Raw genomic sequence first — 15193 nt, forward strand, 5'->3', positions numbered from 1 at the left:
AACGACAATGTACTTAGGTAGATTGGCGCAATCGTTTCGTAATACTTCCACGTTCCGTTGATTCTTGGCTCATAATCGCGCGATCCAGTCGGATTACGCGAAGTTTGCGTCATTTTGGGAAAAAATAGCGAGTTCACCTGTACGACGTGGGTCCTGCGCGTTCGTCCACGACGGCACGACGCTGATTTTCAATCGTGATTCGTACTATGTGGTCAACGAGATATCGTCGCGTCGAGTAGATACGCGAGAATTCCTGCATCCCTGTTTCCTTGGACGCGACGAATGTAGCATTGTAATGGCAGTATCGTAGTTACGCTTTCGCGCGAATACATCCTGGTTAAGAGGAGAATCGATGAAAGAACGTAAGATTGCTCGATCGGAACTCGCTAAGCCGGTTTCAGCGATGCTATGCGGCGGTACTTCGACAACTATTCAGGGCAACCTTGCTCAAGGCGTAAACCTACGACGTCTCGTAGGTTGCGATACTAATATCGCCTAATGGTCCGTCTCCATTGATCCGAATTATTACCGTCGTAATTATCGCTGTAGCTAAGAGACGCTCGAAACGTGTTCGTTTCGAGAAACGAGAACGTAACGATCGACCCTAAGCGTATCGATTAATGCTTACCTCGGCATAACCAACCTCTTTGCCAGACGAGAACAATAGACCGGGAACGAGAGTGGCTTGTACGATCTAATAACGTCGCACAACGTTTGTTCGCGTGCTCTTTCTTGTCCCGTGTTCCTCGTAAAACCGCCACCTCGGGAAATCCTATTCCGTGACAAACGAGTCGACCGAATGATCGAAAATACGCTCGAAAAGGCTAATTCTTTACTCTCGCATTAGCCAACACGTTCAAAATCGTCCCACACACAGTTTCAGATACGCTTTAAAACATAGAAAGTAAAGCCGTCGAATTACCGAATTTATCCTAATATCCGCGCACGGTGACCCCGTAATCGTTGATCGACGCGAATAGTTTCGAAAGGAAGAGGCAAAAGTACGAAATGCCTGGGATCGCGAGCGTGTTTCGCGGAAAAGGCAACGTACTATGCAATTATTAACGTTTCTACCACGCGTCAATCCGTACTGGAAATACTTTTGCTCGAATTCCCGCATTCTTCTAGTCCGATTATCGAACGAATCAATCGACGACTCGAGACGCGTTTAGAATAATTCCTGAACAGAATGACCAGAACGTAAAACCGTTTCTAACGAACAGTCAACGGAAGACGCGATCAGTGACACCCGTTTTTCCCTCCTGTCGCGCAATCGTTAATTACTCGATTTCGTCGGATGTTGTTCGTCACGAGTCACGGGATTAAATGCTCGACCGGTCGAAGAGAACAAGAGGGAACGCCATCAATTGCCCTTCCAATCATCCCATTACGTTTGCATCTGGTTGCATCGCGCCGCGTCGGCTCACGGAATTCGGGCTTTTCGTTCTTCTTCGACAGATGCGAAGCGCTTCACCGATGGAATCTCACGTATCCCCTCGACGTAGCTTCGTTACCGGTATTAGACAACCTTTAAAACGCGTGGCAAGCAACATAATCCGTATACCGTCCTTACGATTAGCCCCGTTGACCGTCGACACGCGTAACGCCTTATTTAACCCAGACCTTCGAGAAGAGTCGTTAAAAAGACACAGGTGCATAACGCGCAGGATATCTTCGATGTTTCAAATCGTCGAACAGACCTCGATGTTCTCCCGTGTTCCGCGAGGTTCGGAGATCCAGATGTCCCCTATGGGAATCGTCCATACCCCACCTTCGACAACGTTCTGCTTGTCGTTGTCGTTGTCGTTGTCGTTACGTGGTCGACGGCTAGGGTCGGAGTTCATTGTGCCACAAGTGCATTCCGAGTGACGGCGACGCCAATTGCTCGTTACGGTTTTGCTATCCAGTCGCGAATCGGTCCGCGAAAGCGTCGCTGACATTCCCTTTGCTAGCCGGCCTGTCCAGGATCGCGTATCCTTAAATAATCTTGTCGTCGCGATCTATACGGTGTTTCTCGCGTGATTTTTCGTGTCTCGCGCGCGTCCTTCGTGATCTAGCGAGAAGAACGAGAAGGAGAAGAAAGTGGTTGTTCGTTTCCGAATGTTGAGTTTTCCTAGGGTAAGGCTCGAGAAGGACAGTTAGTAAACTGTTAGTTACCCTGGTGCGATCGAATCGTCGCGTATTCTTAATTCTGGTAACGCTACTCGAACTAATTATACGAGATCGCGATAAATTCGAGTTTGCCGCGATAATTAAGGGTTCCACGACGATTAAACAACCGTAACAATCGTTATTCTTTCGTCAGGCGTAGACGAGGAGCCGTGCGAACGGAGTCGAGTATCGTACGACTCGACCTTCCATTCTTACTAACCCTGTAACTCGAACAAAGGATCATGAAATTATCGCCGACAATGGGAATTCTTTCGATTCGTCGAACAAAATTGCTCGTCTTCGCGAATCGCGCGTGTTCGATCTAGAGCAGCGCGTTTACGCTCGTTGAACAGAAACAAGAAATAACTGCCGGTTACTTGGACCAATTTGCACCTCGTGGTAAATTTCTATTCCGACTTGCCGTAACAAGTCGGAAATTTCCCTAAGCTATATCGAAAGTGAAATGGGAGAAACGGAGAAGTTCAAGTTACGGACTTGTGGCCGATAATATCGATTACTAATATGTATAATGTGGCCGATAATATCGATAATATCGATTTAGTATTTTGTTGTTTATCTAACAACCAAATGGAAGGAATACTATTACCGTCGCTAAGGAATTACGAATTAAGAAATTTCATCTTTCGAAATCGAAAACTGTACAGTTCCAAGGAAGAAATCGTAATCGAAAAAAGGAACAATAAATTTGTCGAAACGTTGCTAGCCGCGTGGAAGTTCTGAAATTATTTCTGTTGATCTTTTCATCGCGCTCGCGTCGCCGGCGCGGCGGGAAGAAAAAAGGGACCGGAGATTGAATTATAAACCACATGTGGCATTACTCGAGCCAGAAATATAGAGCATTAGTCGGTGACTTAAATCGGTCTTGCGCCGTATTAGTTCCATTATCGATTTCGCGATACGTTCGAACGAAGACATTTGCAACGATATTTGAATCGTGCCGCAATAATTCGAATAAATTCGAAGTTCGCGCATCCTGTCGGCGAATCGTTATTTACAGTCGCGGTTACGCACCTACGTCGATAAAACACTGAGTCGGGTCGCGTCGAGTCGTTCGTATATCGCGTAGCGAATCAGCCAAGTCAATTGGAGCAACTTAACGTTTCCTGTCGCGAAGAACGTCCTTTGAAAGGGACCGTCTGTCCCTCTTACAGCGAATATCGGCTACGCAATTTCCGGCAGGAACGTCTGAGCACACGGTACGCGTTGTTCCTTTCTCCCTGTTGCGAAACGGTAATTAATGGATAATAAAATACAAATATCACGCGCGATAGTTTTTTTCGATCCTTTACGGTACTTTTTTTCCTTTTTAAATACCATGTCGCGCTAAATACCACGAACAGATCATTTCGCTAAGCAAATAGTATGGCAACCGAAAATAATACTTGGACGACAAAAGTTGAAACTGTCGGTGACGGTGAAACGGTGAAACGGTGAAACGGTGAAACGGTGAAAAATGTCGCGTCGTGTCTAGCGTTATCGATAGTAACGGAAGACTTTTGCGTTTAGAGGCGGCTAATATTTCCGTTCTTTTTTGCCAGAAGAACGACACCCGAAACGATCGCGATGGAAGCATCGCATTTATTCGTTCGACGCCGCCGACTATTCGGTTCGTTTTCGAACGCATTCTTCTAAAATAATTCGACCTCGACCGTACAACGCTCCATCGAAGTAAGTATCGTGGTTCGTTACAGATTTTTCTTCTCGCGTTCTGCTTCGATCAACGACGTTTCGCCCTGTTCGCAGATAACAGGAATTCAGATAACAGGAAGGAAAAGTTGAAATGTGTATCGCGATCACTTGCCAGTTGCTCGTGTTGCTGATAATATCTTCGCGGGTATTTTCAGCGGACAACCTATGTTCCAGAACGGAGAAGTGAGTAATTATCTGTACCTACGTAACTTTCCTTTAACCAACGACAAATCTGTCGAGAATCGCAAAAGATTCGAGAAAGCACCGAGGGAAACTTAGCGAGACCTTAGGAATTCGAAAGGTAGAAACGAATCCCGAAGACGAATTAAGGATCAAAGGGATCCTGAAAGTCCCGAACCAGAAAAAAATGAGGAACTACAGATTTTTCGAATTTTTCGAATTTTTCGAATTTTTCGAATTTTTCGTCTCGACGAGCTTAACGTTTCGAAAATTTGTTTTATAATCGGAAGCGTGTATCACGCTCGAGAAGAAGCAATGACGAGAGAACCGATAGTCCAAGAGAATCGTGGTTATAACCTAATCATCGAAAACATACGAAAGGGTTTCGCGATCGAACCTTGACAATAACCCAGTCTCGTTAGTTTATTACGCGTGGGTTCGCGGCCGATAAGGATATCGCGAGAGGAACGGATAGTTAATCGATCAAACGATTACAGTTACACGGTCACGTCGATGGAAACCTATACGGAGCCGGTTGTCGTGAATACGTTCACCTGGTGTCTAAAAATCCCACCCAGGTGCCCGAAGACACGGACAGAAACGAGGCAACGATATCGCGTAAAGGTGAGCACCCTTTACTCTTTTTAAAGGTATTCAAAGCCCTTTCGGGCCATAGGTAACTTTGACGCGTTTCGAATATCGGGGGAAAGGCAATACGAAATACAGAGCATCCGAAACGAGCCAAATTACGACAGTTCGATTGCAGAACGACCAAAAGCTTTTCTATTTCTTATCTTCCGTTCTATCTTTCTAATTGAACATACTCGCGTTTAAAGAAAATTTCTAACGCCATTTTATCGATCGATCTCTCGAAAAGGATATCATTTTTCTGGTTTTCCCGGCAAAAATTGCAACAATTATTCGAATAACAGGCCTAAGAATTTCCAAGCAGCCACGAAAAGACTAATTAACGGAAGTTAAACGCGGAACGTTACGGTTCGATACGGTTTAGAACGGGTAACGAGTATTCGCTTACAATAAAAAAAAAAAAAAAAAAAATGTTGCGCACGGTTTACAAACAAATCTTACATTACTGTGATTAATTTAGAATTTACGACAAGTCGAATTACGTCGACCGATTAATTACCACTCAGCTAAGATAAATTAATCGAGGCTGCGTTCCTGTTGCCCGATGTATCCGCCGATCGCGAGCGATCGTAACCACGATTTCGGTAGCCGTTTAATCTACGCGATCTACTTAACCTCTATAAAAGAAGAACTTATGTAACCCGATCGATCTAGGTTCGCGCGAGGAGCAATCAATTGCTACCGGAAGATAGCGGGTAGATACTATACTAGGCGAAAAGGGCTATACGAGAAACTCTACGTACACGTATACGGTGTTCGCTAAGTTCTCGCAATTTTCTCCGTGCTTTCTTTAGAGTTTAGAGAATGCCTCGTCATTCTCTAATTTAGATTTTCTGTCTCTGTCGACCCTTAACTTCGCGAAAGGTACGTTTACCTTTACTGCGTGTAAAATCTACGTTCAAGAGACAATTCTTTGGTCACTTTGATCGTTCGCGAAGTTAAGCGAACGTAACACCGCTACAAGATGTAGTAACGAAGCAGAATTTCTTGATCAGATCGACGAGTATCGAGCTTGGTTTCGAAGTCTACTCGTGTTTACATGCACGCCGGAAGAGAAAAGGAGCCTAAACGCGCCGTTTCGCAACCTGCTACGCGAACACGGCAACGATTAAAGCGAAAAAACTCCTTATACTTAACATAATAGTTCTTTATTACCCCATAAAATACGATACACTGTATAGGTATTTTTTTCGACAGAACGCGAGATCCTTGTCCATCGCTTAATTTATAACGAACAATCGGATTTCGCGTGTTTCGAATTCTCGAATTTTCGTGGTAGAAAGGACCACGGTCCACCGATAACGAGATTATATTCCTATGAGAACATATCGCAACTGCAGTAGTTACATCGAACCCGCACCGTCTACGTATCGCGTGTTGCCCGAGACTCTCACGGTTGGGGCAGACTTAATATTTATTGCGTAGGAAGATCGCGCTGTATTTTACTCGGCATTACACCGCTCCCGGTTACATAATAGGAACGTGTATCACCATCGAATGGACTTTCGAGCGGCCATTAGTAGCCCTTTCGCTGATCGAAATGTTTGATCGTTCGACCGAACGCTCTTCGAACGTTCACGGTTCTATCGTCTTTGACTAGCTATTATTAACGATTATAACTTTGGACTATGGAAATATTATTATTATTATCATCATCGTCGGTAGCTAACATTAACAATGAATAAACGGATAGCGACGCGAGTTAGCCAACACCGAAGATAGTAATCGAAGTATACCGAGACAATGGTAACAGTCCTTGAACGAATTACGAAGCAAAGTTATCGTACCTTTAAAGCGCGCAAAGTGTAGTCAGCGAAGCGACGACAAGAATGACGTGGACGAATGTATCATACTCGAGCAAAAAACGAAACGGCACGCGTTGTTCGAAAGGTATTATAGTAGAATATCGTAGAAAATGGAACGATCCGAAGGATCTACCGTGAAAATGAGACGCGGAGTGCCGTGGCGTAGGTTGGGAAACCGACCGAGACAGAAATAGGATAAAGAATCGATGTTTCGAGGCCGTACGATGTTTTCTACGGATAGAAAACGTCGGCATTACACAATTTTTTAGGCAATTACGCGTTTACAGAGATATTCGATATCCGACGCTGTAACTAACGAACTCGCTCGACTTCGAGTATAGAAACAATTACTCGAAACCCATTATTTCGTTGGAATCGAAAAAATCGAATATAACCTACTTTCGTAGCAGGTTATATAAATAAATATCACAGCGATTAATAATCTGTGAATATTATCGAGTTATCGGCAACAAGTTGCTGGCTCATTGGTAGACGTAGGTACGCTCGTAGAAGAGGAAAGTACGAATAGTAATCGAATGATCGAAAAATAAACGAACGGCTCGGTGCGTAACTCGTAAAAAAAAAAAATGTTTGCGAGGAGTCGCGTTTTATTCGATGGTAATAGTAGGCCGGTTCGACCGGTTTTCAGCGAACCGTCAACACAATTTCTACACCGATAAATCGACTTTTTTTGCTTACCGAATCGACCGATCGTTCGATCGCGTTGCATTACTAATTACGAACAATGGGCCGTTCGACGGATACTCTTGCGCGTAAAATAGCCAGTTCCTTCCGGGAATAAATTCGCTTGTTTCTCTCCGTTTGCCAGATCTTTAAAGCGATAAAGCCGACGAACGCTATCGAGTGACGCTATCGATCACCGAGCAGGCTCGAGTCTCGCGTTGCAATTAACGTTTGTGTCTTTCGTTTTCATCGTGCGGAGGAGGAATTCGTTATGCAAGTAAATTACCAGCGAATTAATCACCGGTCACTTATTACGCGATCGGCTATCGAGTTGAAACGATATACCAGAAACGTTACGGATAAAAAATAAACTATTAGAACGCGATTCGATCGATAGAATTAGAGAAAGGAGATCTAGCGGGCTTCTCTGTTCTACGATAAATCATCGATATCTTCCCCTATTTCTAGCGGCGAAACTGTCGAAACAGCTATTCGATCAAGTTACTTAGCTTTCGCGCAGCGTTCGTAAAAAATACGTCATTCGAGATTCCGATTGCGAACACTGTTTCGTTAACGCGTCGATTAACAATATCTTTCCGCGATTCCGAGGAATCTTTCGAAACAGCGACGAGCTTTCGATAGATTCGATCGATTACTTCTGTCGTCTTCACACTCGTCCTCGTACATCGTTTTCTTCTACGCGATCGTAGCTCTTTCTTCGAAGTCTTATTTTCTATTCCCTTAACAAAACCTATCGCAGGATAGCAACTCGCTCAACTTTCTATCCATAGTTATCAGAGTCGATTCCCGTTTCATACGGAGAAACTCTTAATTAATCGAACGAGCACGATTTTAACTATCTACGTTGTTGACACTACACACCAATTAACTCTGCGTATTCCCCCTTTTCCGCCTACGTTTCCCACGTGGGCTCTATCTCGAGAGACCGCTTTTACTCATGATAATTCGCCTCGTTTCGTCGCGATCATTCGTAATTTATCGTTCAAACGAGTTATCGCGGTTAGTCCGACCCAAGCAATGCCATGGTATTTTCTTTAATGGTAAATTGGAGCGAATTAGAATTGACGAGAAAATTCGATATTATCTATATGTATAATATCCCGATCGCAGTCGACGCGAGCGAATAATGGCCACCGAGAAAGTAGAGCACGTGTTCGGTGCGTAACAGGGTTCTGGGATGTCGACTCGATACACGCCGATATATAAATAGGTTTTTTTCCTTTAGGATGCAAAATATACATATATCTCGATGTCGATGAAAAAAATCAAACTATATTTGGACGAATGACTAGGAAACAGAGATTTCCTCTCGCGTATTCGCTTACAACGGATCGCTAACGAACCCGTTACACGCTACTCTCGGTTTCGTTTCTCCACACCGTGAACAACCACACTTTCGTTCTTACGCGAGAATCTCGACGATTCCGTACTACTCGCTTCGAAGTTGGCCTTCCAACTCGGAATTTTGCCGAAGAAGTCGGTTTTGCTCGATGGCTCGCCTGGCCTAATTTCGGCTCCCTAATTAATCGTTTCCCTAATCACCGGGCATCAACTCCTACTCGAAATTCTCACGAGCCGCGTACCGTTCGGATAAACGTTTCACTGCGTTCGTAACGTTAACGCGGATGCGGTTCAACTATTACATAAATTTAACTTATTAAATTAGGAAATATTAAATTAGGAAATAACGTTTTTTCGCGTTTTATAGACAGAGTCGAAGACCAGGAGAGTGATCGAGTGCTGCGAAGGCTACAAAACGATCACGGCCAGTGACGGTACGACAGCCATCAGATGTTTACCGCTTTGCGATAAATGTCTCTCGGGAATTTGCGTCTCTCCGAATCGATGTCATTGTAATCCTGGCTATCACGGAGATAACTGTGCAATCGGTAAGTCCCGCATTTTTTCTTCCTTTACGATCCGCTCGTTAAGAAGAAATCGATTATTTCGTTAGAAATTTGCCCGTGATCGTGATCGGACGCGGAGAAAACTCGAAATTCCTTAACGAAGAGGATAAATTTCACGCTCGAGAAAACGGACCGACCTTCCAGCCTCGCGTCGTAACAATTATTTTCGCTTTTTCTAAATCGATCCTTCGAGCACGCCTCTTTCCTTCCTCGACCGACGCTCAATTTCTACATCTATCTTTACGGCCGTCGTCGAGAACGTATTAGAACAAACGAAACTTACATAGAATCAGGGACGTTTACATTGGACTTGCCGCATGAAAATTTCCAATAGCGACGTCGTCGTGTTACAGAGTGTCCGAGAGGCACGTGGGGCTTGCTGTGCAAAGAGAAATGTAACTGCATCGAGGACGTACCTTGCAATCCCGTAAACGGACACTGTGCGTGTCCGCCAGGATTACGTGGACGAACGTAAGCATTCGAATTTGCGTCCGCGGCTGCATCCGTGTCTATAACGCGCAGATACCCTTTCTATTATCCAGAGAACCGTTGAAAGTCCAAACTGACGTGTTCGGATTAAATCTGGGTCTAAATCTCGCTTAATCGAATAATAATTACCGCAACTGCAATTGTTATTAGGACCGATGTTGCAGCGGTCGATGTCGTTAAACATTTTTAAAAAGTTATCGTCGATAAATTTCGAAACGACCTTTTTCTACCTTTTCTCGTTTTGCGCGGGGCTCCTTTGCAAAAAAGTTCCGAAAGAAACGGATCAACGTTAACTCGAGCCGTATTCCATCGACTCGCGGTATGCTTGGTCGATATTGCATAAATAGCCTATACTGGTATTCATCGAAAGAGTCTAATAGACGGTTCTCGTACGATTAAGTGTAATTACTATTCCTCACGACAGGTGTAACGAATCGTGTCCAAACGATCGTTATGGCCCTGCATGCGCGTTTTCATGCGAATGCAAGAATTCAGCGAGCGGCTGTCACCCCGTAACGGGTCGGTGCATCGAGGACGATGCATCGACGGTGAACGCCGACTACACGGACAATCTAGACGAATCTCCGAACTCGTCGGTCGCGGATAATCAGAGAGAATCTTGGGAAATTTCGCGTACGACGAAAACTCGGACAGAAGGTAATAGAAAAGATCGAAAGATTTTCTACTCGAGACGCGAGTGATATAGTAATTAGTTTTTATCGGTTATCGTCGAAGACGCGGACGGTTACCAGACACTCGCCACCACCGATAATCCTGGCAAAACGACCAGCCCGGAAGTATCCGGCAACCTCTCGAGTTCGGGTCGAATGAAAATTAGGACACGCGAAGAGGGCAACTCGAGCACCACAAGGCCCGTGATCGTTTTAGTTTCCGTACCGGAACGGAGAAGGAACATCGAAAAAGACAGAGGAACGAATAATCCGTTCGTGGCTCGGGTTCGCGATAACGTTGATTCGCACGACGTTGTTCCGCCGAAAACGGACTACGTGAAGAACGTTCATAAAGGTATTTCTACGAGAACTACTTTTCGACCGATACAATTAACGCTCAGCTATTAATCCGAAGCAGGCGACGTCCAAGCAGCTCCGATACCCCTGGACATAGCCCTGATCGTGATAGCTTCGATCGTATCTTTGGGATTGACCTCGGTAGCGGTAGTAATGGTTCTCCACATGCGTTCGAAGCTGCTCGAAGCGGCTAGAATGTCGATTTACGACGAAGCTAAAACCAAGAACCAAGAGAATCCAAGCTCAACTAGGATCTCGTCGATAGCGATGACTGCTCTTCCTCGTGAGTACCGTATAACATTCGGTTTTTCGCTTTAATACCGGCTATCGCGATCGAGCCGAGGGCTACTACTGTATTTGGATCGTGCGCGTTACCGAATTTACAGAGACTCCGAACGCGAGTCCCTTGTGCGCCTCCGCTTCGGAGCCCGGAACGATATTCCCGGTGCACGCTATCGATCCTTCGAGCAACTACGCCAACGGAACTGCCACGATCGGCTTCCGAGCTTCCACGGATCTACGCGGTGAGTTTTGCTTATTTTTCTACCTACTCGCGAAACGCTCTTTTTTTCACGCTTTACACTCGCTCTATTTTAGATTTTCTGCAAGACTGCTGTCATTACGACCGGCCACCGTCCACGCGAATTCGTCTTCAAAACGATTTCGAAACGAACACGGAACACGTTTACGACGAAATTCCGTTGCAATCGAGCCCTCTGTATGCTCGCAAGAACGCGTGAACCCGATTCTATAGCCCGGCGACTAGCTAGATCGTTAACTGCGTTCACGATTCTGTAAATGATTTTAATGCGCAGCGATATTGCGAATCCATTTTTTAACGAATCGATATAAAACGTTTATAAAAGGTACGAAAAGTTGATTAAAAATATTTATTAAGACACCGATTAGCTCGATGCCGTTTCTTACGCGAATCGCTCGCGAGCGAAAAAGTGTAGATCGAACTCGACGTATACTTCGATCCTTGATCTAAGCGAACTCGACGATAAGTACGCTTATTTCAAATAACATTTCGAATAACCGAAGGCGAAAAGTATGGCTACCTTGTTAAATAATTAATCGTTTCGAACTGTATCGTGGTACCGTGAATTAAAATATTAAAGCGGATTCTTATTAATGTAAATAAAAAGTATGCGCAGCAAATAATTTGCATTCCATACTCGGCAGATTTAAACGTTACGACGATATAATTCATAAGACTCGGACTTAATATTCGTTTCGTATCGCCGAACAGCGATAAGCGAATCGTGTTTTGATTACACTTCAAACTGCACTTACGAAGCGTCGACATCATCGATAATAATAAGTTCATCACGAATTTGTGTCAGGCAAACTACGCGTTCTCTCGTTATGACGTACGAGAAGCACATAGGAGAAAAAAAGAGAGAAAACTTGATAGCTCGTAATTGGAATAACTGAAAGATAATCTCGACCCGACTGTACCACGACGAATAATACTCCGATATCGTCGTATATAAAATTCCTGATATCGAAATTTGTTCGTCTTATTCTCGGTAGATCACCGCCAGTAAGATCATCGAATGTCCGGGAGTTTTGGAATTTTCAAATGGTCGTTTTTATCGTCGAGCATCCTCTCCAAAGAGAACATATCGAGGGATTACATGAACCAGCGGTAAAGCAAACTTTCGTAATCGTTTCCGTCGTTCGAAGAAAACTCGAAAAACACGTCTTCTCCTGCCTAGATACGCCTATCTACTTCGAGGCACGTTCGATTCCGTTGCGAAAAGGCGAACCGATCCGTCGAAGCTCGAAGTGACCCTGGCTTCGTAGCCGATGATAAACCGCATAACAAACGATTATAAGAATTTTTCCGATTCCCCCCGATCTCGCATTCCTCGAAGTTTCATATATTTTTGTTCCGATTAAGAAAAGGGAAAAAGCCGTATCGAAACGATTTCTCCGAAGTAATCCAATTACGACTCGTTTAGATGCAACGGCGCGAAAACGCGACGACGATGCGGCAATTCGTAAACATTTCTGCGAACAACTACGCAGTCTGATGAAGCACGATGGTAACTGATGTGACCCCGACACGTCAATGTTATCGAGGATGATATGATCGCGCGCCTACCCAAAATAAGAATCCAGTTGTTCGTTCGTGCTCGTTCATTCAACATGACTGGATCGCTGATCGTTTTCTGCCTCGTTTTAACGCTTTTCGCCGTAGACACTTTGGCGATCGAAGGCGTGAAAGGTGGCCATCGTCCTCATCGACCGAATCAACCTACCGGCTTCAACAGCACTGTTCAGGCAGGACTTTGTTACAAGAGGATACCGTGAGTAATTATATCCTCGCGATCGAGCGATCTTTACCCTGGATTATAGATAAAGGATTTCCTCGTTAACATTTTTCAGTTACGCGGATGCGCTAGCGCTTAACTCCAGCGGACAGTTCCCTCGCAATACTCTTCCTTCTACCAGCGAGGATGAACCGGTAAGTGCACCTACACGTTTTCCACGATCCTGCCGCTGATACAGAGATATATAGCGGTTTGTACGTAGAGACTTACGTAGAGCTGTTGCTAGTTCTAGTCCGTCGGAATCGTTTATCAAAATCGAATTAATTTGGCGAATTTTCGGAAAAAATTGAAAAAATTGAAAAAAATCGTTATCCACTGTAATTAGACGAATGGATGGATCACGATTTTGGATTGCTGCGACGGTTACGAGCGCAATTTCACTTCCGGAGGCTGCGAACCTCGTTGCATTCAAGGATGTTTAGGTGGAAGATGCACCGCACCGAACGTTTGCAGCTGTGCACCGGGTTGGTTCCCACAGGAAGGTGTTTGCATGCCCTACTGCGAGAGACCCTGTCAAAGAGACGCTTACTGTTTCTCGCCGAACGTGTGCGCCTGTAAACTAGGCTACGACGAAGTAGACGGCGAGTGCAAGCCAATTTGTCCAGGTGGTTGCAGAAACGGCGACTGCGTGGCGCCCCGAGTGTGCAGATGTACGATGGGATACGTTCTTCGGGCGTCCCCTGAAAGCACCGGAATCGAACCGAAAGAGTGCGTACCAGTCTGCGAGAACGGTTGCCGTAACGGACAGTGCACCGCTCCTGGTATATGCACTTGCAACGAAGGGTAAGGTTCGCTCGTCCATTCGCGTATATCGGGATCGAAGCTAACCGAGATCTGTCCGACAGGTACGGCAATCCTCCGAACGACAGGGAATCCTGCGTTCCAAAGTGTCCAGCGGGATGTATCGATGGCGAATGCGTGGCTCCGGGTGTTTGCAAGTGTAAACCGGGATTCAGCCTCGGCTCGAACAACAAGTGCAATCCAGAATGTCCGAAAGGTTGCGCGAACGGCGAGTGCGTGTTCCCGGGTGTTTGCCGATGCAAACCAGGCTACACCACCGACTCTGGCAACAACTGCGTTCCAGAGTGTCGTCAAGGTTGCATCAACGGCCAATGCATCGGTCCAGGTATCTGCAATTGTAATCCGGGTTACGCGTTAGACGCGAGCAACAGGTGCAGCCCGGATTGTCCCGAAGGATGCGAAAACGGCGAATGCGTCGGTCCAGGAGTGTGCAACTGCAAATTAGGCTTCTCTCGCGACTCGAACGGCAAATGCGCCCCTCTGGCTAGCTTATCCAGCACCGCGTCCCAATGTAGGTTCGGTTGCGGAACCAACGGTACATGCGTAGGTCCTAATCGATGCGTTTGCGATATGGGCTTCCGCGTCGACCCGGACACCGGCAAATGCATCCCGGCGCCTATGTCGTTCCAGTGCAGAAACGGTTGCGGCCCCCACGGCGTTTGCGTCGGTCCCGATTACTGCATCTGCGATTACGGGATGAGCCCCGATCCGATCACCGGAAGGTGCCCCGAACTACCGTCCCAACCTCAGCCGTCGGCCCACTGCGAATTCGATTGCGGACCAAACAGCAAATGCGTGGGAACGAATCGGTGCGCCTGTAATCCTGGATACGTCGCGGAACCGGCTACCGGTACCTGCGTCCCGCGTTTCACCTCGCAAATCGGCGAATCCGTTTGCGAGATGCCTTGCATCAACGGAGAGTGCGTCGCGCCGAATCGGTGCAGCTGCAAACGCGGCTACGCGATGGATCCTAACGACGTTACGCGATCTAGGTGCCTACCCGTGTGCATCGGCGGCTGCGCGAACGGAGTCTGTACCGCACCGAACTTGTGCATCTGCAATCTTGGATACAGGAAGGAAACAGGCGTTAAGGGCAGACAAAGATGCGTTCCGATCTAAACCCCCCCCCCGTCCTATCGCTTACCGATTAGTAGACCTATCTTCGTCGATCATCGAAGAAAGAAACTTTTAATAAATCCGTGACGATTATCTTATAAACTCGTAAACTTGTAAACTCCGCTCGGGTTTCCCTAAAAATTGTCGTGGAAATTATTTTCGATATTTTCGTTGTAATTGTCGATAAATAAAGCGACGAACGATCGGCGGTGAAACGATGCTCGTTCGAAAAAATTTCTATCACCCGAGAAACGGTATCACCTAACATCCTGTTGCATTTCCGATGACAAAGGACACGATTACGCAGAAGGGAA

At 45.8% G+C, this 15193-nt stretch overlaps 1 protein-coding gene across 1 annotated transcript; it reads left to right on the forward strand.

The window, feature by feature from the left end:
• Positions 1-1900: 1900 nt before the first annotated feature.
• LOC100879282 (uncharacterized) lies at positions 1901-15117 on the forward strand. The gene is made up of 15 exons (XM_076539270.1): positions 1901-2118; positions 3711-3840; positions 3916-4044; positions 4539-4665; positions 8908-9088; positions 9460-9577; positions 10020-10252; positions 10331-10621; positions 10682-10906; positions 11010-11147; positions 11221-11359; positions 12690-12938; positions 13018-13096; positions 13288-13745; positions 13808-15117. Exons 3-15 carry the CDS (start codon positions 3953-3955, stop codon positions 14880-14882), a joined length of 3405 nt encoding a protein of 1134 aa, XP_076395385.1. The 5' UTR covers positions 1901-2118; positions 3711-3840; positions 3916-3952; the 3' UTR covers positions 14883-15117.
• The last annotated feature ends 76 nt before the right edge of the window (positions 15118-15193 follow it).

Source organism: Megachile rotundata, chromosome 13 (assembly GCF_050947335.1).
Source record: "Megachile rotundata isolate GNS110a chromosome 13, iyMegRotu1, whole genome shotgun sequence".
Lineage (NCBI taxonomy): Eukaryota > Metazoa > Arthropoda > Insecta > Hymenoptera > Megachilidae > Megachile > Megachile rotundata.